Genomic DNA, 25,549 nt, shown 5'->3' with positions numbered 1-25,549 from the left:
AGCAATGGAGGCTACATGTGGGGGAAGAGCACACATGTGAAGTCCTGCTAACCCATGTAAGACCTAACATGTAGACCTCCTTACTGGCCTAGAATTCAGCCTCCACCAGGAGAAAACTGACTGGCCTCACTCAGGGTACCATGGGAGGTCTATGTGCCATCTTTTACTTTGAAGATAATTGTTGATGCTATTTCCTGGGAACTTTGAAATTAAACTATCAGGTCCACAGCTGACTCTGCTAAGAGTGTCAGAATACAAGGGTTAGGCATTGAGACTCTGTGATTAAGAATTTGAGTTTTGGCCGGGCGGTGGTGGCACACGCCTTTAATCCCAGCACTCGGGAGGCAGAGCCAGGCGGATCTCTGCGAGTTCGAGGCCAGCCTGGGCTACCAAGTGAGTTCCAGGAGAGGCACAAAGCTACACAGAGAAACCCTGTCTCGGAAAAAAAAAAAAAAAAAAAAGAATTTGAGTTTTAGTCGTGTTATATTCAAATCCTGACTCTTTCACATACCAGCTGTATAACCTTGCCCAAGCTGACTGACTTCTCTGGGCCACCGAAGAAGAGATAATCATTGCTCATACAGTAGAAGCTGTGGTGGCGCCTCCAGTAAAGGTCAGCTTCACAAGATCTGTGGGGACTGTTCATCAGTCCTGGCTGCAGAATACCTGATAGTGTTTTGATTCTTTTTTGTCTGTTTACCAGACCTCATTAAACTAAATGTCTCTTCCGTAAAAAGGGCCTGACAGGTGAGCTGCACGTTATTTCTTACCCCCAGAGATAGAATTTGACTCACAGAGGCACAGCATAGCTCAGTTCCACGGTAAGGTGGGCCTTCTCAGGTGAGCCTAACCAAAGATGGACAGTCGTGGGGAGACACATGAGCGGCCTGGCTTGACCCTGACTGGCTTCATGAAAATCTGTAGAGAGGGTTCATGCAGTGTACAGGGACTTGGGATGTTGGTGGCATTTATACCTCTCCCCACCCAGTGCTCCTCAGCCTTCTGGATAGCTAAAGAAATGTTTTCTCACAGCCCTTTTTGGTGGCCATTTGTTCCTGAGTGTCCCGAAGTACCTTCTGGGTAATGCTGGCTCATTGTCCTCTACAGTGGGGTGAGCTGCTGGCCCTCGAACAGTCCTAGCATGTTCTAGGCAGGAGCTGGAATCTTCCTGCTCCCTGAGAAGGGGCTCTGGGTGTCAGACCTGCTTCCTGTCCACCCTGGTCTAGCACTGTCCCCAAGCTGTCTCAGAGGGAGCCAGGTCCTTTGATTGTAGCGACACAGAAGATAGGAAGGGAGACGCCATTCTCCTCACCAAGGGAACAGGAGGGAGAGAAAAGGCCCTGCCATTTTCTCTCCAGCTGTGATCAAATAAAGATGTTACAGACATGGGCAAGGGAGGTATCAGCATGATTCCAGACAGCTAGACATTGGAGGCCTGAAGCTTTGATGAGCCAGACAGGAAAACTGAAGTTTCTTCAATTGTGTGCCGTTGGGGAGGCTCTCTGCTTAAAATAAAGGGGAACAGCTGGTCTATTAGAGTGTGTGAATGCCTCAGATTTCCTTGAGCTTTAGTTACTTAAATTTGCCCCTAACAGGTTTAATTTGACTGCGCATCATGCTAAACAGACACAGCTGTATTGAGCTACAGGCCCCTGGTTCTGCCTGTTAGGCTCTGGACAATGGTCTGTGAGGAGCAGGACGAAGCCCAGAGCACCTCCGTGCCTCTTCTTGCACAGGGCTGCAAATCTCTCGGGTTCTGACACCTTTTCCTGAATGTACAGTCAGGCTGAGGACATAGCTCAGTTGGTACAGTGCTTGCCTAGCATGCCTGAAGCCCTGGGTTTGTTACCACCATGCCCAACATCAAAGTTCATGATGTACGTGCATGACAACGTCCTTATGAAACTCATACTCTGTAGCACGAATCTTCAAAGGTCTTACCAATAAAAACAAACCCGGAGCCAGGTAGTGGAGTGAATGCTGGAAGATCAGAGAAGCAGAACAAGCCACAGCTTCCTCACCTCGCCAATTCCTCAGCTGATCCTGTTTCCTCAGACTGGAAGCCTCTGAGTCCTCATCCAAATGGATCTCAGCTGAGCTGTGCTGCTCAAAAGCCTAAAAGTTTAACCAGCTCTAGTTCTTCGTCCTCACACCTTAAATACCTTTCTGCTTCCTGCCATCACTTTCTGGGATTAAAGGCTCTTACCATTCTGGCTGTTTCCAGTGTGGCCTTGAACTCACAGAGATCCAGGCAGATCTCTGCCTCTGGAATGCTAGGATTAAAGGCGTGTGTGTGTGCCACCATTTTCTGACCTCTATATCTAGTGACTGTTCTGTTCTCTGACCCCAGATAAATTTATTAGGGTGTACAATATTTTGGGGAACACAATATCACCACAATACTCTGTACAATGAATATATGTCAAAAAAAATACAGGTAGGTGATTTTTAAAAACCCAAAAACTGATTTTTGAAAATGTGAAAAAATTTTTAAAAAAAAATCCTATTAAGCGTACTGTGTTAAAGACAAATACTGCAGAATGGGTGCTTGCAAACCTGCACAGATCATAGTGTCCACAGACACAAACCCAGACTTGATTGAGCAAACTGGGCCTTTCCGAGAGCAAGAAATTAAAAATTCAAATACTTCCTTTTGAAACTGCCCAGTGGCCCAGGAGGTGTTGGTTGGATCTGCCCAGTGACCCAGGAGGTGTTGGTTGGATCTGCCCAGTGACCCAGGAGGTGTTGGTTGGATCTGCCCAGTGGCCCAGAAGGTGTTGGTTGGATCTGCCCAGTGGCCATATTTAAATATCAGCCCTCATTATATAAAGCTTTGGAAAGCTGCGCTGTGTGTAGTAATTTCGGTGTGGCGTGTTTGGACAGTTTTGCTCTCAGCCAGATCACCTCTGGGCTTCCATAGTTACAGGGGCATGGCCAGAAATAAGAGTTCTTGGCTCACAGCTCCAAACATCTGGCAGGAGTCAGAGCCTCTGAAATAACCCAGTTTTTAATCATCTTCTTGGAGTTGCTATGGAGGCGAGCACAGTGCTGAAGACTGGAGAAGGCAGGGTAAGGGGTAAGGGAGAAAAAGGGATAAGGCTCTGTTCCTGAGAGTCTTAGAGCCACGGGCAAGTGGTGCTGGGAAGACATCGCCACTCACGTTCCTCAGATGGAAATTACCATGGAAAAGATTAAAGGCGGCAGGAACTGTTTGTTTCGCTGCAGCAACAGAAAGAGCTGGAACACTGGTACATAATTGATACCTCATTATTCTTTAACATGTCTTTGCTGCCAACCCTGCCTGTAGCATCCTAATAAGCCTAGGATCACTGGACCCCATCCCTGCCCAAGGGGATGCGTGCATCTGTTCTCAGCTCTGAGAACTGTCCGCCCTTGTTTATTAACTGTGAGACTTAAGTTAAAAAAAAAACAAGATGTTCTTGCCTGGGGATGGGGCGCTCCCTGCTCAGGTTCCCAAACACGGTATGACTAGACAGTCCTTTGTGCTCATTCCCATACTCCTGTTGAGCCTCAGCATGAGCTGATGACTCCTGGCCAAAGCAGTTAACCCTTTCCTCTCCTTCCTCTTCAGTTCATACTCCATCTTAAATACGGTGTCATCCAGCTCGCTCACATTTGGTGATGGAGTATTAGAGAGGCGGCAGTATGAGGACCAAGGACTTGGGGAGACAGCGCCTCTCACTATCATCTGCCAGCCCATGCAGGTAAGGCTGATCATGAGGGTCATGTCACATCTTCGAATCTAATTGGGATGCTTTAAGGACCATCCTCAGCATTGACCTTGCTCCTTTCAAAGGGTCCTATCCTTATGGGGAGACGGTACACAAGATCGTAAAAGACACACAGCAATCCAAAACTAGGAAGAGATGGGTGAGTGGTGCTGACTATGGACGTTACCATGTGGTTTTGAGCTTGGAAGCAAGGCCATCCCAAGGAAGGAAGAGGAGTCTTTCTCCTCAAAATAGGAAGAACGCCCATATTTGTACCAGTAGAATGAGGTTCTCAGCATAGTCCTTGGACTTGAGAATTCAGTGTACTGTTAACACTTTGGGGACAGGCTGGAGAAAGGAGGAGGAGGCGTTGTCAAGCAGAACAGAGACAAGTTGAAAGTTCAACACGTTAAGGATGAAAAGGGAGGAGACACTTTTGTCTGGAGCCGGGGGTTTGAATGAAGGAACATCTGGAGAGCAGGCGGCGAAGTCCACAGCACCAATGCACACACTAGCCCGGGCAGTGCAAAGAGAAGCCAGTGGAAGACCTGTGCCTGCAAGGACCTAGCAGCCCAAGGCAACTGGGAACATCTTGTGCGTCAGGAGGAAGGATGTGGAAACATCTGTGCAGCTCCACTAGCAGCTGTGGAAACCAGTAGTTGACTCAGTATGCCTATGTCACCATTGAGAAGTTGCAGCTCCCCCCCCCTCCCACCAGCTCATTCTAGAAATACCAACATATGCAGTCAGATAACAGAGCGCACCTGATGATTAGAATGTGCAAAAAGTGGCTGGAGCCATAACTCAGCAGTTAAGACTGCTCTTCCAAAGAACCCAGGTTCAACTCCCAGCACCCACATGACAGCTTTTAACTCTCTGTAATTCCAATCCTCATGTGTTCTTCTGGCCTCTGTGGATACTGCACACACATGGTACACATACTTGCATGAAGGCAAAATTCCCATACACATAAATAATAAAATTTTAGAAAAAAAGAAAGGCAAAACAGGGCACTGGATATGCAGCAGGCATGAGGCAGACATGTGTGACAATAGAATTTCTCCGTCCTTGAGGGAACTGATGACATCTCTTTGGAGTAGATAGCTGCCCTTCTCCATGAGATCATCTCTACATTCATGGCAGGTTTGACCTGTGAACTGTACCTTGAGTTAACCCTCCTGTTACAGTAGAGGGCAGCAAAGAGCAGAGCACTTTCACAATCCTTCATTCTTCAAAGCACCTGCAGGTAGCTCATGGGCACCTGAGAGTAATTTGTGAGGTCTGTAGGAGTTTATTATCCTCGCTTTACAAGCAGGCTGAACTAAATCCAAGGCAGTCAGGGAGATTGTCCAAGTCATACATTGGCAGAATTTGCCCTAGAGCTCCGCTCACTTGGCATCAGGGTAAGTCTATGGTGCTGTGTCTATGCTTACTCTTTGCTTTTCTTCCTCTGCAGCCCCTGAGAGTCAACAGCCAGCCTGGGCCCCAGAAGCGATGCCTCTTTGTATGTCGGCACGGGGAGAGGATGGATGTTGTATTCGGGAAGTACTGGCTATCCCAGTGCTTTGATGCCAAAGGTGAGTGTCTGTAGTTTCTCCATCTAGCCAGTTGGAATCTCTGTGCTTTCGGTTACCCACAGTTAACCACAGCCTAAAACTAGTAAGTGGAAAAGTCTCAAACAAGCTGCCTTAGGGTTCCTATTGCTGCGATGAAACATCATGACCAAAAAGCAAGTTGGGGGGGGGGGGGTTTATTTGGCTTATACTTCCACATTGTAGTCCACCATCTGAAGGAAGCCAGGACAGGAACTCAAATAGAGCAGGAACCCGGAGGCAAGAACTGATGCAGAGGTCATGGAGGAGTGCTGCTTACTGGCTTGCTCCCCATGGCTTGCTCAGTCTGCTTTCTTATGGAACCCAGAACCACCAGCCCAGAGGTGGCACCACCCACAATGATCTGGGCCCTCCGCCATCAATCACTAATTAAGAAAATGCTCTACAGGCTTGCCTACAGCCCAATCATATGGAGGCATTTTCTCAGTTGGGGTTTCCTCTGCTCAGATGACTCAAGGTGGTGTAAGATTAGCCAGCGCACAAGCAGTTCATACATGTGTTTTATGTTATGATCCCTCCGTTCTGAGTAATGTGACAGAATCCATCTGTGTCCCATCTAGTCATCACTCCTTGGCTCAGTGTGTCCACAGTACATAGCTCCCACCTATTTCTTGCCTAATATCATCTTGGTTATCAAATCTATTGTCAGAGTATCATTTGCCTCTCTTCACTTGATGACATAGACACAGTATCCTTTCATACAAAGTCCACATACACTGCAGTAAGATATTTTGTATGAGACATTTCTGTGGGTTGCATTACAGTGTATCATTTTATTTTTCCCTTTTACTGTGGCTGACTTACAAGTTAAATGTTAACGTAGGTGTGCTTCTGTGGGAAAAAAAAAAACCCATAGTCTGTTCAGAATGTCTGTGGTTTTAGACATCTAGTGGGACTCTTGGAATGCATCACCTGTCTCTAAGGGGTGGTGGTTGATGGTCTGCACAGCACTGCATACTCATAACGGCCTCTAGGGGGCACAGTCAAGTTACTTTTATATGCATGTAGTCACCATATAGGTGTAGTTACAAAATTCTTGGCATCTCTAAGTCCTTCTGGGTTGCTCCAGCTCGTTGGGGAGAGATAAGCATTCTTATCCCCATTCTATAAACTGGGGTATCAGGGAGCAAAGAGTGGCTGTGTCTTGCTCATGTTCAGACAACAAAATCAGTTTAGAGACATGTTGATTCTGTGACCAGAGTTCCTGCCATGACATCACGGTGGGCCATCTGTTTCCACCATTCTTATTTGAGTGGCATCTTAAGAATGGGAGCCTTGCCTGTGTCTGGTTGTTATATTCACTGAGAAATCACCTCATCACTGTCACCGGCAGAAGGGACAGTGGATTCTAAGTCAATCTGCTGAAGAAAAAGTGTCAGATTTGATGTTTTCCCATTGGCTTCAGGTGGTTCAATTCAGTGTCTTTGACCAAGAAGGAGGAGGGGGTCAGGATCACTGAGGAAAATCTCAAGTAAACAAGAAGTCTGTGCAGCTTTTATTTGCTCTTCATCTCCCACCAGGCCGCTACATACGCACCAACCTGAACATGCCTCATAGCTTACCTCAGCGGAGCGGCGGTTTCCGGGACTACGACAAAGATGCTCCAATCACTGTGTTTGGGTGTATGCAGGCGAGGCTAGTGGGTAAGGGCTCTGGGACTGCATAGCTTCTCCTGGTTCCTTCAACAGACCCGTACCATGGGTGTGCCAACACGCTTCTTGAGGTTTTCTTTCTTTTTTTTTTTTTTAATTTCTTTAGTTGGATTTTTTGAGACAGGGTCTTACAGACCAGGGTGGGCTAGAACCTCACATTTTCCTGCCTCAGCCTTCTGTGGGCTGGGACTACAGTTAGGCCCCTGCTGATTACAGATGTGGTCCCTAAGGAGGAGTGAGAGAAGGCAAGACAGGTTTGGTTTACTTCCGCCACTGCTCTAGTAGATTCATCAGCCGATAGCTCAAGACAGCAGCGTCTGCCAGCATGGTGTAAGAAGAGGTGAGGGAAGAGGTGCAGGGGCATTGCTGAATTGGCACAGGCCCAGTGATGTTTTGAAGCCATTTGATTCTTTGAAAGCGTTTTCTATACTGGCTGTGCAGAAACTATGCTCTGTGCTACTCAGTCATTTAATATATGTTTATTGATCATTTACTTTGGGCAAGTTCCTGGACTAGGTCACTGGGACCCAAGTGTGAATGGAAACACATGTATGTGTTGTGGATGACTATCAAACTATACAGCTAACTGAATAACAAACTGCACGGAGTATGAGGAGAATATAAAAAAGAAAGAAAAGGGGTGGAAGGAAGCAATGAGGGAGGGAGGGAGGGAGGGAGGGAGGGAGGGAGGGAGGGAGGGAGAAGAAAGGATGATTAAGAAGCAAGGTGAGCTGGGGCTCACATGGGAGTCATCTGTAAAGAAGGAACAGAAGGGAGAGAGAGGTGTTCTTGGTGGAGAAGACAACATAAACAAAATCACAGAGGTTAGACATAGCATCGAGAGATCCCCACAAGCAAATGGTTCGGTGAATAAAGGCACTTACAGCAAAAGCCTGGTGACCTGAGTTCAATCCCCAGAACCTACATAAAGGTGGGAGGAGGGAGCTAATTCCATAAAGTTGATTTCTGACACCTCTCTCTCTCTCTCTCTCTCTCTCTCTCTCTCTCTCTCTCTCTCTCTCTCTCTCACACACACACACACACACACACACCACCACCACCACCACCACCACCACCAATAATAATAAATACTTAAAAAAAAATAAGTAGCATTAAGAGTACAGGGGAAATTGGTTAGTTGGTGGTGCACACCTTTAATCCCAGCACCTGGGAGGCAGAGGCAGGCGGATCTCTCTGAGTTTGAGGCCAGCCTGGTCTACAGAACCCTGTCTTGAAAAAAGACCTAAATAAATACATATAATAATAAAGAGTACAGGGAGTGCTGCAAGCCCTTCTAATTTCTAAAGCACAAGTTGAGTCAGGTCAAGAGAAGGGTCTGGCAAGGGAACCAAGTCCATGGAAGATATTGGCACCAAATGAAGACATTTAGAGTTCACCTCGTAGAGAAAAGAAGGGACCCCCATGAGGAAGCATTAAAGCGTTAGATGGGTTTCTGGTGTTCCAGAGTCTGCCCAGCTGAGATTCGGGTTAGCACACTGGAATTAAAACAAAGTCTGACCACCCTCTCCCTGTTATCACAGAGTGGGTTTTGGCTTCTTCCTAGTAGAGGTCAGAGCATTACCCTGTTTGTAGGCCTCCCCAAGAGGGCATTTTGTTGCATGCTAGTACCAGAGAGAAAGAAAGAGGCACAAAGAGGCGTGTTGCTTGGCCTCTTCCCTGGAAGCAGTGATGAGGGATCCGGCTGACACTACTGGCTCTCTGTGAGCTCCTGCTGGGAAAGGGAGGTGTATGGGTCCACTTGGCACGGTACCATCGAGGGTCAGGATGACGCCCAGGAGACGCTGTCATGCTGATTCTCTGTTGATTTGCTCCACAGGTGAAGCCTTGTTAGAAAGTAACACCGTCATTGATCACGTGTATTGCTCTCCATCCCTACGCTGTGTTCAGACTGCACATAATATATTGAAAGGTAAGACTCGGCTTGGCAGAGCTTATGGTGTTCATCCTACAGTTTCTTGGCACTTGCTGCAGAGTTAAGGAGCTTCAAAAACTGGAAGTTCATTTTGTTTTTGTTTTTGTTTTTGAGACAAGGTTTCAAGGTGACATGTAGCCCAGGTTACCCTCGAACCCGCAGCAGTCCTCCTGCTTCAGCCTCCTAAATGCTGGGATGATGGGCTTGAGCCTCCATGGCTTCCACAAATCTGGAAATTTTATTGAGGATTCTTTCACAACGTGACCAACCTTGCACAAAAGTCATGCCCCTAGTGATGTGATCCAGAGAGAGGGGGGATACTAATAATTTCCTCTAAGAATTTTAAGCTGTCTTGGATGGATTGTAGCTGTACAAATTATTCACACCTTTTACAGACATGATTCTTTCTCTTCACATTTAAGCAGTTGGATCTGTTGTTTATCTCTTGTATACAGCGGCAGCTGAGCTGTTAGGGGTTCCACATCATCGACATCTTGCTTTCTTCAGTTAATCGGAAAGACTTATTTATTCACTTACTTTGTGAGACATGGTTTCCATGGGTAGCCTGGGCTGGCCTCAAACTCACAGAGATCCACCTGTCTCTACCTCCCAAGTGCTGGGATTAAGGGTGCCAACCTCTGTGCCCCACAGACTGGGAAGGCTTTAAAAGCGCCATCACTGTGGAAGTACTCAACTCTCACCCTAAAATCCATGGCAGTTTGCGTTAACACAATCTCCATTCTCACTCCATTGGAAGGAAGATGGGGGCGAGGGGAGCGGGGAGTTGGATTGAACTTGAGCCAGACAAACAAATGAGCCAGAAATAAAGAAGCCAGCAAAGAATTTGACACAACACTTGAGTCCTCTGTGCTTTAACCTTCAGTAAACCTTCCTCAGTACAGAGGCATCTCTGAATTGGCTGTGCACAGAGAAACTGGACTAAAGGCGGTGTAAAGAGAGCTAAGTGAATCAAAAGGGAAATTTGTCTTCTCCGAGAGAATCACACTGTGATAAAACAGAACTTGTGCACTGTCACATGTAAATATTCAACACCGGGTTCCCTACAGACAAAGCGAGGAATTTATGTGACGTTCAAGTACAGGGTGAGCCGCCATACAGTAGTGGATGCCGTGAGACTAGCCGAAGGTTTTGAGTTTGAGTTTTGTTTTGTAAGACATTGTGGAATTTAGAAAGAATTATAATGTAGAAATGAGTGTATGGGGGGGTGTGCACACCTCTAATTCCAGCACTCCAGAGGAAGCCCAAACAGGAGGATTGAGAATTTGAAGTCAGACTAGGGTACATAGTGAGACTTTGTCTCTGACCGTAGAAAGAGAGTCACAAGCTTGGACAAATTGAGTAGTGACTTGTGGAGGGGAGAGTTTCTCTTAAATCAGGTAACAGCCAGTATACATGGAGGAGGTACAGCCAGAGTAATAAATGCACATGTTGGTAAACAAAAAAAATTATTTTATTTTTTAAACACATGCTTTGTGTATAGCTGTACAATTTACATACTAAATAAATTTACAATTTACACTATATAACACAAAATTTATAAACCTTGTCCAAACCCATGTGCTTACAACTTAAGTGCTATATTGAGTCTAGTAGGAATCACTGACTTGTAATTAAAAAGATTTTTTTGAGATTATAGTATAATTACATCATTTCCCCTTCCCTTTCCTCCTTCCAGACCCTCCCACACATACCACCCTGCTCTCTCTCATGACCTCTTTTTTCATTAGTTGTTATACATATGCATGTGTGTTTCTAAATATGTAAGTATGACCTGCTCGGTTTGTACAGTATTACTCGTACATATGTTTTCAGGCCAACCATTTAGTATGGGACAGCCATTTGATATGCTCTTCCCTGGAGAAAACCACCTCTCAGCATTTCCCAGTTGCCCACAGTTCCTTATGTAGGGTTGAGGCCTCGTGGGCTTCCCCCACCCCCTCCACCGTCCTGTCTGTTGGTGTCTTCTTTGTTTAGCTCATGTTTAGGCGGTCGGTTATGTCTGTGAGGTTTTACGGGTGTATCTTCTGATATTCCTAGGAACACACTCTTGTAGCAAACTCTTGTTTGTTCCCCTCTTTCTGCCCTCTCTTTCTCAGTGTCCACCTGAACCTTAGGTGTCCAAGTGTTTTGTAGATGTATCTTTTGGGACTGGGCTCCACGGTTCTGCATTTGATTGCCTGTGGTCTTCTGTATGTGTTTCATTTGTTGCAAAGAGAAGTTTCCTTGATGAAGGGTGATGCTTGTCTGTGGGTATAAGGAGGAATATTTTAGAATGTAGTTGGGAATTGTTCTGGTTTAGTAAACCAGTGGTTTCAGGTTTCCCCCCAAGATCCATGACTTCACCAACAGGTCTTCAGTCCAATTAGAGTGCTCTTGGCTATCATGCCACTGCTATGCCATTAGGGTTATCTTGCCATGCTTATCATTGTGATTGTAGACATTAGAACTGGGTAGGACTTTTGGTGGCTTCCCGCCTTTGGAAGCTTACATGGTACATCCTGCTCTGACTGGTAATTTTTGTAACAGCGTGTCCTGTGGTTCATTTTTCCACCGACAATTTAGTGAGCCCTCTTCATCTTCATTTTACTTCATCCCCAAGGTTTACAACAAGACAATCACTTGAAGATCCGGGTCGAGCCAGGCTTATTTGAATGGACAAAGTGGGTTGCTGGGAGCACATTACCGGCATGGATACCTCCATCAGAGTTAGCTGCGGCCAACCTGAGTGTTGATACAACCTACAGGTAACCTCTGACTTGCTGTCTCCCTAGCGCCCTGTGTCCTGCACTGTTACCACACCATGTTCATCTAGCAAATGGTGAACCTCACAAGGTCTCCAGGAAGTTGTTCATAGTGGTAGAAATCAAGCTATGATTTTAGAAAACAAAACTGAGCGAAAACCCAATGTTTCCCTGTATTGAATGTTAGCATATAATTATGCTCCTTACCCCACCCACTCTTATGTTCAATTTCCTAACTTTATTCTATCTACTTCAGTGTAGTAGTAAAGCCATTTCATATTTTAGGGACACACACAAATAAAGTGGTAATAAAACAGCTCAGTGGATGTGGGAAGTAACAGTGTGTCACCTTCCATTTTTACTTTAGATTTTCCGAATCACTTGCTCTTTTATCTGTTTGAGACAGGGTCTCATTATGTAGCCCAGTCTGACCTGGAACTCATGATTCTCCTGTCTGTCTCCCAACGGCTGTGACTACAGGCATGGGCCACCATGTCTGGCTTCCACTGGATTTTTGATTCTTCTTTCTGTGTTCATTTATTATTTCTATGTTCTTAGAAAGTAAAAGTAAATAAAGTGTGTGTGTGTGTGTGTGTGTGTGTGTGTGTGTGTGTGTGCATGCACAGACATATAAGCACTCTTCTGAGCTATGCTTCCAGCCCAGAAAGCCATTTTTATGTATACGACAGTCAAGTGGCTTGCTGATGGTAAAATATATTTTGTGATCATGCATGGAACTAATAACAATGACATTAATTTCTATTGTAAAAAATGAACATCTATTAATATTTTTCTGTGTCTCGGGTTCTGTGTGTTGCCTTGTAACTATTCTGGTCCTGTTTATTGCTATTTCCATTCGACCATACTCTGCTACGATATTTTTTTAATGCCCCCAGGTGACCAATCTGCATGCCTGATAAAGAATTAACCAATAATAATTCAGTGGCAATACCAACCAAAAACCCACCCAAACAAACACTTGGAGGAAAGACCAGCAATCACCACCATTCCAGTAGGAAATGAAACTCCTCTCTCTTAGAGCAGAATTTGGCAAAGTGACCAGTCTACATAGAATTTCCTTCCTTGTGCTCTCTGTTGGCCTCTCCTGTCAAATACCTGAAGTATGAATAATGCACTGGGTTCCTGGACAAGATGGGAGAGAATAAATATCCTTCTCCACATCCCCTCTTCTGCTCTGTGGGTAGAAACTAAGATAACCCAGTGACTCAGCTCTGGGCGACTCCCTATTATAAGGGGATTAGCTTTCCTCCAACCTAACATTAAATCGGACTCGTCACTAGCACACCTCACATGTTCTGTCCTCTCTCTGGCCACTGTTTTTCTCTTCCTTGGGGGAAACAGCAATAGAATATCGTCCCCGTGCCAATGCCATCCCCTTTCTGGCTAGGAAAGAGGTCAGGTCACAGACGACATTGGTAAAATAACTCTTGACTTCTCTCCATCCAGCCCCATCCAAGTCGTCTTGGGATGGCTGGGTTTTAGTTTCCTCTATGCATGTGTTCTACACTATTTCTCAAGATGACCTACAAAGTTCTGCACAGGCATTCCCGCTGAGCTCTACACTGCACACCAGATGTGTCCCCAGGCCATACACCCACGTGTTGTGCAGGCAGGATGAGTGCTGGGAATTGCAGGATCAAACATGGTCCTTATTCTAGGGTTTCTTTTCCATTTTAAAATTCAGTGTAACATTTTCTGTCAGTTTTGAGTGGGAATAGAAAGCCTCTAGTTCCATGAATAAGTTAAGAAAGCCAAAAGTAAAGCATATGAGACGCAATATGGTAGAATGAACCACTATGTCATAAATGGCACCAAATAAATAGGCCAGCAGTTCTCAACTTGTGGGTCGAGACCCCTTTGGGGATCGAATGACCTTTTGCAAGGGTTTCCTAAGACCATCAGAGAACACAGACATTTACATTATAATTCATAACAGTAGCAAAATTACAATTATGAAGTAGCAACGAAAATAATGTTTCGGTTGGGGGTCACCACAACATGAGGAACTGTATTAAAGGGGTGCAGCATTAAAAAGGTTGAGAACCGCTAGAATAGACCTTTGGAGCAAGTAAATGAAGCTCAAATGGTGACACGAAAAACAGTCCCAAGAGTCAATATAATGAGTCAAGCATGCTCTGCTTAAAGAGCCTCCGGGACTCAGTAGTTAAGGGCACCTGCGCCTGCTGCTCTTGCAGAAGACCAGTGCTTAGTTCCCAGCACCCACGTGACTGTCTGTAACTCCATTTCCAAGTGATCGGATACCTCTTCGGACCACCTCATGCTCCTGCACACACGTGGTACGCTTCGATACACTCGGCCACATACACATAAAAAATGAGTGAACGAATGAATGAATTTTAAACAAAAAAGTATCTTGACTCCTTGCAACAGGGCCATGCAGAATAGGAGGGAAGGACTGGAAGCTGTGCCAGGCTAGTAACTCATAGCTGGGCATCATCCACAGGCAGCAAGAGCAGCCTGCAGCCTGTGTGTAGAAAGCAGGCTAGGGAGCTGGGCCAAGAAAACGAGAGAAAAACAAAAACAAAATAGTCTACCAACTGGGAAGCACTTCAGAGCAGGGCACAGGGCCCTGACCTTTGGTTGTCTGTCGTGGGAGGGCCAGGGAGAACAGAGGACTGCAGGAGGTCATAGATGTGGGGTGCAAGTGGGGTGAGCTTTGAATGCAGCTCAAGGCAAAGCCTGCACTACAGGTTGGACCAGTGCAGGCTGGAGAAGAGGGAAGCCATGGGAGAACCATCAGGGAATGCTCAAGTTCCAGATACAGTAAGTAGCTGAAAGCTGACCTGATTCTAAAATCAATGCAGGGCCTTGTAGGTATAGTTAGCAGTGTGATAGGTCCTGTTTATAGGAGAAACCTAGACTCTACCTCATGACCATCGGGACATCCTTCAAGATGCTGGGAGAAGCCAAAGGCAAGAACAGATGAAGAGCTAGGTTCTAGGATCCCATTTTTTCATTTACACAAATCTCAAATATGACAATGTGGTCTCACCCATGAAGTGACTCCCTGACCATACAACGTGGCCTTTTGTTCCAGAATAGGGGAGAGAGAGGAGCCCCTGGGAGACAGGATAACAACAATAATAGTGGAGTTCCGTCAGAGGTAGGGGTGGACAGAGAAGGCCAGAAAGAGGAATTCATCCCAGAACAAAGATGTCCATCCCTAAGTGCTGGTGACTCTAGCCTCTACGTGTCCTCCAGGGAAGAGTTGGGGGGTGAGCATCAGGAAGCTTCCTGGGAAAAGTGAGCCTGTTGAGTAAAGATTAGGAAAAGCAAGTTTCCTCCAAACACAGAAGTATTAGCTTCCCTGAGAGTAAAATAGAGCACCGAATGGGCAGGCTTTTGGTTTTGTGTTTGTTTGATTGGTTGCTTGACTGATTGTTTGATTGATTGACTGGTTGTTTGTTTGGTCTGTTACTTGAGAGAGCGTTCTGCTATGTAACCCAGGCTGGCCTTCAACAGCCACTGGCAGCTCTCCTGCCTTAGCCCCATGAGTGCTGAAATTTCAGATCTGTGCCAGTGTACCCAGCTATGATGGGTGATCTTGAAGAGAACACTGTCAGAAATTGTCCTGTGTAAGAGGTTCAGTCCATAGGGCGCATCCAAGACCCAGATTCAAATCTCAGCTCTTAAGAGTAGCTAAAGACTCAAGTCAGCTGTTGCCTCAGAGCTGGTCTGGTCACCTAGAGACTTAGGATATGTGCAAGTGTTGCTGGAAAGACTGAAAGAATGCAGGCCATGCACTTCAGAGAGCTCTTGACACATGGGGGCCTCTCAGCAAATATTTTTCATACTAATTTTAACAGTAGTGATTTTAAAATTATAATCAAGATGCCATGTGAATTTTAAGAGCTCAACACCACTTGCACCAGGCACCACACACTCAACAATTAAAGACACAAGAAAATGGAAAAGGCATAGGACATAAGATAAGACAAATATTTCATGGACCAGAAACTCCATAAAATAAAGGAGGAGTAAGCAGACCAAGGTGGGCCCCATGAGCATTGGTGACTGGTCACCATGATGACTACTTTGATTCCTCTATCAAATGCCTTTGTAGATTGTATCACAGTTATGGTTTCCATCTATAGCCTCCCCACCTGGTCCACTCAGAGAGCCTCTCAAGTGGAGAAATGAATTCATCTCTGTGTCCCTCAGGCTTTTCCTGGTGCTGGGTGCATGGACGCAAAAGAAGTGGCCAATGGAAATTTCATAGGCTCGCAAATAGATGGACGGTACACCTGTTTTTCAAAGCTCTCTTTTCAGCTCATTGTGAATAAAGCTGCCAAGGAAAGCTTGGGCACTCCGGGAGTTCTATATGGAAGGAGCCCATCTCCACCTCACTTCCTGTTAGCCAGGTGGTTAGACCCTCAATGACCAGTAATGCCAAGAAAAAGTATGCAGTCTGCTTAAGTGTGTCCTTGTGGGTAAGGCATTCATTCCCTGGATGCCTCATTTTTCCAGTGAGTCACTGTGAGTGACACTATAGCTTTTAAACCTCAGCATCTGCCTGATGGCAATTCTCTTCCCTGCACCTCCTTCCTTTCCAGAGAAATGGATAAACAGAAATATGAGATCTTCCAAGAGGTCTGGAAATAATGTAGAGTGACATCATTTCTTTATCTCAGGATCAAAATGTCAAGATGTTTCCTTTGTTCCCTTTTCCGTTGCAGACCTCACATTCCAGTCGGCAAATTGGTGATTTCCGAATCCTATGACACCTACATCAGTAGAAGTTTCCAAGTGACAAAAGAGATAATAAGTGAATGTAAAAGCAAAGGTAGGTGGCATGGTTTGGGACTCCATATTTAAATATGTGAGCATCTCTCCCTTGTGATTTATGAACTATTCGGGATGTTTGAATTTGCTTTTTCAAGTTTAATAGGAAAGACAAATGCTTCCAGGCTCCCTGGTGGAGCCTTTCACATTCAGTCTGTGATGTTCTATGAGGATCTAACATGGTAGGCATCACACAGGAACCCAGTAGATGCCATCGCTCTGTTATGTAAGCTGGGCTAGTCATTCTGTATCCTGTGGAGGGGATGCCCAGTTATAATTTCCGGAAGTCCTATAGAATGATACCATTTACCTGCAGTGATCCAGGATGGGAACATCTACACACAGACTCACCCACAGAAATGCATACACTGTCCCTGCTGTCACTAGCCCAGAGCACTGTTGGGTAACGCTCAAGTCTCTTTGCACCTTGGAGACTGGTCTCAGTTGATGACATGGAGGACCAACTGCCCACCGTGAGTTTTAGGTTAACCTATTTATACCCAGGGAGCAAAAATTGTAACTGCATACATGCAGATGGTAGTCATGGGCAACTGAGGACGGCTTTCCCACATTTCGGTTATTACTGATGAGCTACTCGCTACCATGGAGATACGCGAGGCGTGCTCTCAACTGTGAGGTCTCAAATGCTCACCGTTCTGCAGTGGTGACATTTAAAACTGTATTAGAGCCAGGCGGTGGTGGTGCACACCTTTAATCCCAGCACTCAGGAGTCAGAGGCAGGTGGATCTTTGTGAGTTCGAGGCCAGCCTGGTCTACAGAGCGAGATCCAGGAAAGGCGCAAAGCTACACAGAGAAACCTTGTCTCAAAAAAACCAAAAAAAAAAAAAGAAAAAAAAAAAACCTGTATTAGAGGGGCTAGGTCAGGGAGCCTGCAAAGGTAGAGTGGTAAGCTTGTGGTGTCTCGATTGCAGTGATAGTTACACAGAGCTGTACATGTGAAGGCATCACCAAAAACCGTGTGCTCACACACAAAGCAGTGCTGATGGACCTGATGAGATCAGAGTCGTGAATGGTACCCACATCTATTTCCCTGGTTTTGATGGAAAACCACTTCATGAAACATAGAATTGTTGGGGAGGCCAGGTGAAGGGACATGAGACCTCCTTACCCCAGTAGGATATGGGGGTATAACTTCCTATAAGTTTGTAATTATTTCTACTTTTTATTTTTGAAAATAATTTTTAGTTCTTTTTAAATCATCATACAAGATATTAGATATTATTATGACATGCAAGGTATTTGATATTATTATGAACATTTTCAAGAAAAGTGTGTTTTAGTGGATTCTCCTCCCCCAAATTTACCTATTAATGTGCTGTGTCCAGGACATTATACATGATAGAAATATTCTATCACTGAACTCTATCCCTAGATTTCTTTAAAATTTTTAATTAGCATATAATAATCATACATATTTATAGAGTGCAATGTGATTTCAGTCTATGTATATGTGATGTATAGTGAGCCAGTCGGGGTAATGAGCCTCTCTCATTTCCTAGGAAATAACATTCTGATTGTAGCCCACGCATCTTCCCTGGAAGCCTGTACCTGCCAACTCCAAGGCCTGTCCCCTCAGAATTCCAAGGACTTCGTACAAATGGTCCGGAAGGTAATTCACTCTTGCATTTATGGGGCCCGCGGTACTGTGTGTTTTCATAATCACTCGGTGACTGACTGATAGCTAATTTCCCTGAAGCAGAATTTTTTGCTGAGCTGAGAAGACTCGTTTACTGATTCACTCAGCCAAGACGTGTTCAGGAGAACTCTGTAGGGTATTTGATTAGGATAGTGTAAGAGGAAAGGGTTTTATGGAGGAAGCTAAGAACTGTAAGTAATGAGGGAATAAGCCGAGGTAAGTACGAATACAGCCAAGATCTCAGCCTGAAAAGAGGGCCCAGCAGGCAGGCCAGGAGAAGCAGCATGTGAGAACAACCAGGCCGAGAGATAAACTCAGGACCAAGGCAGGACAGAGGCCCCAGGAGACTGACCTTACCCTTCTGTCTGGATTCTTCCATCAGCCACATCCACACACCTCTTCAGGTGAGGAGGAGGCTGTCTCCTTTCCCTTTGAACGGAGACACTAGTTCAAACTCAATCACAATTTTCTTATTTAAAAAAAAGGTTCACTTAGGCATGCACCCATCCCCTTAGTCTGTAAACTACCAGGGATAGGTTGGCTGTCTGTTCATGACTGTGCCTCTGGACTCAGAACACAAAACGAAGCTCTGAATTGCCATGACAGCCTCTGGTGTCTTCTCTGAATGTCACAATTGCACGTGCTGTGCTCCCCACAGAAGAGAAAACAAGGTTGACACGTTTTTGTCTTTTCTTTCTTTCCTTTTTTATTTTTGTTGTTGTTGTTGTTGTTTTGTTTTTCGAGACAGGGATTTTTTTGTATAGCCCTAACTGTCCTGGAACATAGACCAGTAGTTCTCTGACCTTAAACCCACAGAGATCCGCCTGCCTCTCTTGAGTGCCGAGATTAAAGGAGACACATTTTTTTTAATTGAATAATCAGCTATGTATGGTGGCACAAGTCTATAATCCCAGTCCTTGGAAAATAAATCCTGGATGATCAAGACTTCAGGATCATCCCTAGCTGCATAATGAGTTCAAGGCCAGTCTGGACTACATGAGACCCTAACTCAAAAAACTTGGATAATATTCTTTCCCATTATGCCCAAATACAATGCGAGAAGTCCTTGGTATGCCTTTTAAACTTGATATGCGATCTGGAGTTCAATCCTAGGTACAATTGCATTACTCTAGTCTCTCCCCAACACCGAGAGCAACTGTGATCTGAAAATACAGTATTATACAGTAAGATATTGGCAGGGTGGGAGGTGAGCGCATTCACATAACTTCTATTATAGTATATTGTTAAAACTGTTCTGTTTTATTTATTATTGATGTTTGTCTTACTGTGTCTAGTTTACAAATTAAACCTTATCATAGGTGTGTAAATACGGGGGAAAAATATAAACAGGGTTTGTTACTGTCCAGGTTTCAGACGTTCACTCTGAACCTGGAGCACATCCCCATGGTTAAGGCAGCACGTGCATGCTTCTACTCTCGTCCCCCACGCTGCTGCCAGCAATCTGAGTCACCTAGTGGGTGCTCACCATTGACCAGATCCCACTGATCAGTCCTAACATGGCTGCCTTAGATCTGCCAGTCCCATCCATTTAGGAATGTTTGTTGACTTGAAAGGCTTTCCATGTCTGCCTGTGTGCTCTGGAAACACTTAGTGTTTGTGTCAACATCAGGGTTAAGGCATTAACTCTCGGTCCTCTGTTCTTCCCCTTTTTTGCTGCTGTGACTTCAGATCCCATACCTAGGCTTTTGTTCCTGCGAAGAACTGGGAGAGACTGGAATATGGCAGCTGACAGACCCGCCCATCCTTCCCCTCACCCATGGACCCACAGGGGGCTTCAACTGGAGAGAGACCTTGCTGCAAGAATAAGCCGCCTGAGTGCTGGGAAGAACTGGCCTATTGCAGATGAGTTCTCAGGATGTTCAGTAGCAGTGGAAGAGCCCACCCTGCATTCCACATGGACAGCTCAGAATCATTTAGCATATTTCTTTTCACGCTAAGGGTCTTACAGTGAGACTGTGTCAATGAGAGAAAGGCATGATTCAGAAGGAGAAAAAAAAATCTGTCTTCTCTGGACTTGCCTAGCTAACATGGCTTTGGAGAATTGTCTTCCCAAGCTGGGGCACCTGCTGCCGCAGAGACTACCATCCTTCTTCAGGCTATGCATGGCTAAAGAGCCTCACTCTTCTCCCAGAGAGCTGCCCCCACCCTCCAGAGACATGGCAAGGGGAAGGACTGTGTTTCGAATCCAAATGGGGATGGGATAGTCTTTTGTACTCCATTGGCAAGTTAGGCAAAGCCACACTGAGGAGTGCTTTGGTGGTTATTAGAAACCATAAGAATAGTCCTTGGCTCCTGCAGCAGATTCCATCCCCAGCAGACGCCATTCACTAGCGTGCCAGGCACCTGCCTGAGGACTCCAACCTTCACCCTGGGACCACCACTTGACCTCCAGAGCAGCCTGGCCCTTCATGCTTCTGTCTGTGAAATGGGGAGAGAAGCACTTTTGCTCTCCAAAGCACTTTGAGATACTCAGGGGGAAATAAAGAAAAATGGGTGAAGTATTAAATGGGAGGTACGGTGACTTGCAGAATTATTAGTCAAGTTGAAATTACCCCTGTGATAGCCCGATGAGCTGTGAAAGCCCTAAGCCAGTCTGAATCAAGATCTGTCTTTCCACCCAGGCTCTCTGACTGTGTTAAGCAGTTAAGGAGATTGACATCTGGAAGGATGTATGTTCGATTCATTATTTGGATCAGCAAAAACCCCCTTTCGTGCAATATGGATATTTTTAGAAGCTATACGGAGGGTCGAGTTGTACACACGCAGTCTCTGTCAACTGTAGCAGGAAGTCCCTAGGTAAACCAGTTCTAGGTTCTTTAAGGAGGTCAGGAGGCCGACTGGGACGATGACAGTTACACAGCGCTGCTCCTTTTGCTGTCCTCTTTATTTGCTTTTCTGTGATAATTTAAAATAGACGGAAGGTAGGGCTGCTTGAAGGGAGTTGACAGTCACAGCCTGTCTGTGGACCCTCGTCACAGCTGCTTCCTGTAGTTAGAGAGAGTGTGTGTATTTAAAAAAAAGAATAAATGACAATCAAGTCAAAACGTCACTTATCAATGTCTATTTAATTGTGTGAATAGCCATTAGGGCCCCAGACGTAGCCTGGTATCAGATAGTTCACTGTGTAGCGTGTAAGATACTTAGAGAAATATTTCGCCAGTGTTCCATTTGGGTAAATAAGCTGTGATTTTTGCTAGTACAGAAAGAACATGGGCCCAGCTTCCGGCGTGGATGGAACCCAGTGGTGACGTGTTAATTATGTTTTAACCTTAAAATATCTTGGAGGAAAGACTGAGTAAAAGTCTCAAAGGAAGAGTCACGGTACGGTCACTGTGATGTCCCTGTCACTCATTCCTCTGGCCTCTGTAGTGAAGCAAACCCACTGTTCACTCAGATTCAGAATGGTTCACCACTACCTCTCTGGATTTGGCGTTCCCAGTAAATATCAGAGTTCCTTGATTCTGTCAAGAAGCCATGGGTAGTGTCTGTGACTGGAAAAAACAAACAAACAAACAGTTCCTCCTCGGTTTTCCTCTCGGCCTCTTTCAGTTTTCTTAGCCTTAAGTGTCCAGGTAAATGAATCACTTTGATCGGGCCACATTCTATCATCCTTAATTCAATATAGACAGAGTCCCGGGCAATTTTGACAGAGCCAAAGAGGACAGGATCTGAAGTAAGTTTCTGAATAACTTAAGTGGAAAACTCTTGAGTACAGAAACATTTAATTACCTAAATTGCTTATCAAAATGGCTGGGTGAACTGTATTCAATTAACATCTTATTGCATGCTGGCCTACTTAAAAAAAATTAAACATCGGGTCCAGCTGAGCAATCCTTTGAATCACATTGAATCCGTGTGTAAAGAGACATCCATATCATCAGATTTCATATGCGTATAAAAGTTCCCTGCTGGCAGTAGACCCTAAGTGGTGGTGAGTTCTTTTTGATCTGTAGCTCACGTTTATTAGCTCAAATGATATTTGGGAGAAGGAATGAGTTGGGGACAGGGCAGAGAAAATAAAAGAAAATTTTCATGCCCCTCCCCTTTGTTTTTTGCGAGTGTTGGAAAGCTATCTGATATCTGAAATACACCAAGGGAGATGAAATTAGTGAAAGGGTTTACTATGGTATTACACGTCTAAACAGCATCCTTCTTTAACAAGCGTGAGCATGCTCCAGTATTATTCCTAGGTAGGACTTTGTCCCCGTGGTTTCTTCTGTGGACTGGCTGGAATCATTGGCGAATGTTAATGCACGCACTGGGACTGTTCTTTTCCCAGGCTCTCCTCACCATCGCTGCCTGACTATGAGGAGCCCTTTGCTTCACCCCAGAGTGACAATAGCGTTTAGATAAATGTGTCTTTCCCTTTGCATTAAGATTCATGCGATCTGAATGGCTGATTAAGTGGCCAGCTGATGGCTGAGAAAAGAGCTTATTTTTTACCCTCCAGTGAAAGGCCTGGGAGACTTTCTACTTCTTATTTTAATTATACTTTAACCAAAGAATTATTTTAAAGTAAGCTTATATTTGAAAGATGATTTTGCAATAAATAAATAAATTAATTAATTATAAGCGTGCCTTCTGGAGCTATGTGGGTTTGGTACATCGCTGTTGATCATTTTCTTGCCAGTTTTGTTTGGAATACATGTAGATGGTCTTCCTGCTGTGTGTAGCTCTGCCCTAGATGTATTTTCCTCCCTCTATGAGCTGCAGTCCTGTGAAAAGGAAGTCTTTTATGTCAGCTATCTAATGTCACGGGGAGCTCAGTGAATGGCGACAGGGAGAGAAGTTCTTGTCTCGCTGCCTTTGTAGAAAAGTTTGCTTCCGTGCCCCAAACGCGGCATTCCTCTGTAACCCAGGCGCTGGGTCTCACTTCACAGTGGTGATGAATTGCTCTTTTGAATCTCCTCTCAGTATATTCATGTGTTAGAATACAGATGAGCCTCCCACTGAGCTTCGCAGGGTCGGCACAGTCAACTGTACCAAATCTGCACAGAGCTGGATAATGAGACTCCCGGAGATTTGCATTTAAATTGTCATCCGGCACATGCCAAGTGAGGGGGAAAGGAGAGGGGTCTAGTATGATGAGCCTGTGCTGCTGCAGGGGACAGACTGGCAAGGAGGGCAGGGGACAGCCTGACCTGAACGTCTGTTCAGGTGACTGTCCATGTTACAAAGGCGATGGGGGGTGGGGTTGTTAGGCGAGTGTTTTTCACCGTCAGACACAGGACTGAAATTGGATTTGCTTCTGTAACACTTCACCATTGATTTCTGGGAAAGTGACCATAGGCATTGCCTCTCAATGCAAAGAACTGGACTGTTACATACGTATAGTGTTTGGTTTGCTGTGTGTAGGTAGAAAATTAGGGTCATTCGTAGTCAAAGAATATACAGTCAGTTCTCACAGATATTTGCTCCTTAACCGCCATTACTTGCACAGAAATTTTGCAGCTGTTCAACTGTTGGAGGACTCTGTACCGGATAGATGTGTATAATGGAAACAATGTATACTGGAATAGATGTATATAATGGAAACAATGTATACTGTTTCCTTGATTGCCAACGAGATGAGAGCAGCATCCCAAAGCCTTTGAGTTACGCGTACACCATTCTGAACCTGCTATGTTGGAAACGTGTGTCAGTTTCTTTCTCACTTATGAGACTTTTGTATCACTTCTTTTCTATGTGATCCCGATGTATTTATTTAGGGAAAAGTTTGTAATTACAAAAATAGAGAGAAAACCACACCCAGCCGTACTGCCAAATTCCTTGTACATCTCCTGCGGCATTTGTGCTTGCTGGCTGAGAAGCTGATCTTCCTGACAGAGCTGTGACAGCATTGTGAGCAGTTCACCGCATTCTAGGACCATATCCGCTGAAATGGTTCACAGATGATGTAATAAAAAGAAACTGTCCTCAGTCAATCCAGAACAACTGCAGATTAAATCCTGAGTGTGGTCTCTTCCTGTTGTATCTTCGGATGGTACTGTGGTCACTGTGACTGCAGGTGACCGTTAAGAGTGTGACTCTTCCAACGGAGGGTCAGAGGGATGCTAGCTGCTAATGGAAAGGGGAGGATCCTTTGGCAGCTCTGTGGATCTTGGGTCCTTTCTGGTGAGACATCCAGATGGAGTGGTGAGAACCCAGTAGTCACTGAAAGAGCGTGCACCATCTTTCCTCCAGTTTATCCTAGGCAAACTGTAGGGGACACAGGATACCTGTCCATCAACTGATTAGGGCCAAGGCTTCCATGACAAATACAAATTAACAAGAGAAAAATAGGCAATTTAACTTTTATACCGCATGGGAAGCTTCATAATGAAATGAAGACCCAAGACTCAGAACACAGTGAAGCCTAACCATATACATGCACATAACTGGTTTTGGTTACGATTTTGACACAGAGACTCACATAGCCCAAGCTAGCCTTGAACTAGTTTTATGGCTTTAAATTCCTGGTCCCCTGTCTCCATTCCCCAAGGCTGGGATTACAGACACACACCACCACACAGGGCTAAAGCCTAAATGTTTTAATGCTAAGTTTGAGGGGAAATGGATAGTTGCGGAGAAACGTGATAGAGCAAACAACAGGATCTAATGGTAACAAGTTGCCAACAGCTATGCTCTGCTTGGTCTCTCCTTAGTTTCCCCCTGTCATCAGAGACAAGGAAGCCCCCTTGTCTTGGTTGTTGAAATAGCCCCTCTCACGAGAGGGTTCTGGGACCTGTTGGGTGTTGGGGGCTCGGAACATCCTTTGTAGGTTTTATGACCTGCTTTGGGGGATAATGGCACGGGTGTTAGGAGTGACCTTCTTGCTGTTGTTTTCAAACTCCATCTTACAATCCTCAGTTATACCAAATTGACATATTTGAGGGGGCAGTTCTGAACCCCATTGGCATCACCCCCCATCAATGACCACTTCAAGAAGGTGTGGTGTGCCATGCATCATCCACGGAGCAAAAACATGAAAGACATGGGGGGGGGGGGGGCGGCACAAATCTAGCTAAGGCTACATTCTATTCTCATAGCCTTCATTTCTAAATTGTATGTTAAGCTAATAAGATTTTAAAATAAGCCTTGAAAGCAAATTTGTGCCCAGGACATGAATACAGATTTTCATCTACACAGCCATCCACAACCCCGGCAGGGTCCACTTCCTGAGGAAACGTAACAGCTAATGCTGGGGTCTACATAAAAGACCAGGTTATGTTTAGCCTTCTGGCTCATTCTCAGCTCTTCTCCGCTTGAAAGATTCTCAAATGCCTTTTGCCCTTTTGCGGTGTGTGCAAAAGCTGCCTGCACATCCAGAAAAAAAAAAATCACTCAGCATGCTTTGCATCTGCTTAGGCTGACATC

The 25,549-nt window shown here is 45.1% G+C and overlaps 1 protein-coding gene across 1 annotated transcript in view; it reads left to right on the top strand.

The window, feature by feature from the left end:
* Nucleotides 1–24,139, top strand: part of Ubash3b (ubiquitin associated and SH3 domain containing B) — a 149,415-nt gene extending 125,276 nt beyond the window's left edge. Inside the window, exons 7-14 of the mRNA XM_052757340.1 lie at nucleotides 3,593–3,725; nucleotides 5,188–5,308; nucleotides 6,865–6,987; nucleotides 8,834–8,926; nucleotides 11,550–11,694; nucleotides 16,410–16,516; nucleotides 18,036–18,145; nucleotides 19,862–24,139. Of these exons, the coding sequence (XP_052613300.1) occupies nucleotides 3,593–3,725; nucleotides 5,188–5,308; nucleotides 6,865–6,987; nucleotides 8,834–8,926; nucleotides 11,550–11,694; nucleotides 16,410–16,516; nucleotides 18,036–18,145; nucleotides 19,862–19,999 (970 nt within the window). The 3' untranslated portion in view covers nucleotides 20,000–24,139. The remainder of the gene's footprint in view (nucleotides 1–3,592; nucleotides 3,726–5,187; nucleotides 5,309–6,864; nucleotides 6,988–8,833; nucleotides 8,927–11,549; nucleotides 11,695–16,409; nucleotides 16,517–18,035; nucleotides 18,146–19,861) is intronic.
* Nucleotides 24,140–25,549: the final 1,410 nt, after the last annotated feature.

This window comes from Peromyscus californicus, unplaced genomic scaffold, assembly GCF_007827085.1.
Source record: "Peromyscus californicus insignis strain IS unplaced genomic scaffold, ASM782708v3 Scaffold_11__1_contigs__length_118956290, whole genome shotgun sequence".
Classification (NCBI taxonomy): Eukaryota; Metazoa; Chordata; class Mammalia; order Rodentia; family Cricetidae; genus Peromyscus; species Peromyscus californicus.
Note: the sequence above shows the minus strand (reverse complement) of the source record. Positions and strands in the feature narration are given on the sequence as shown.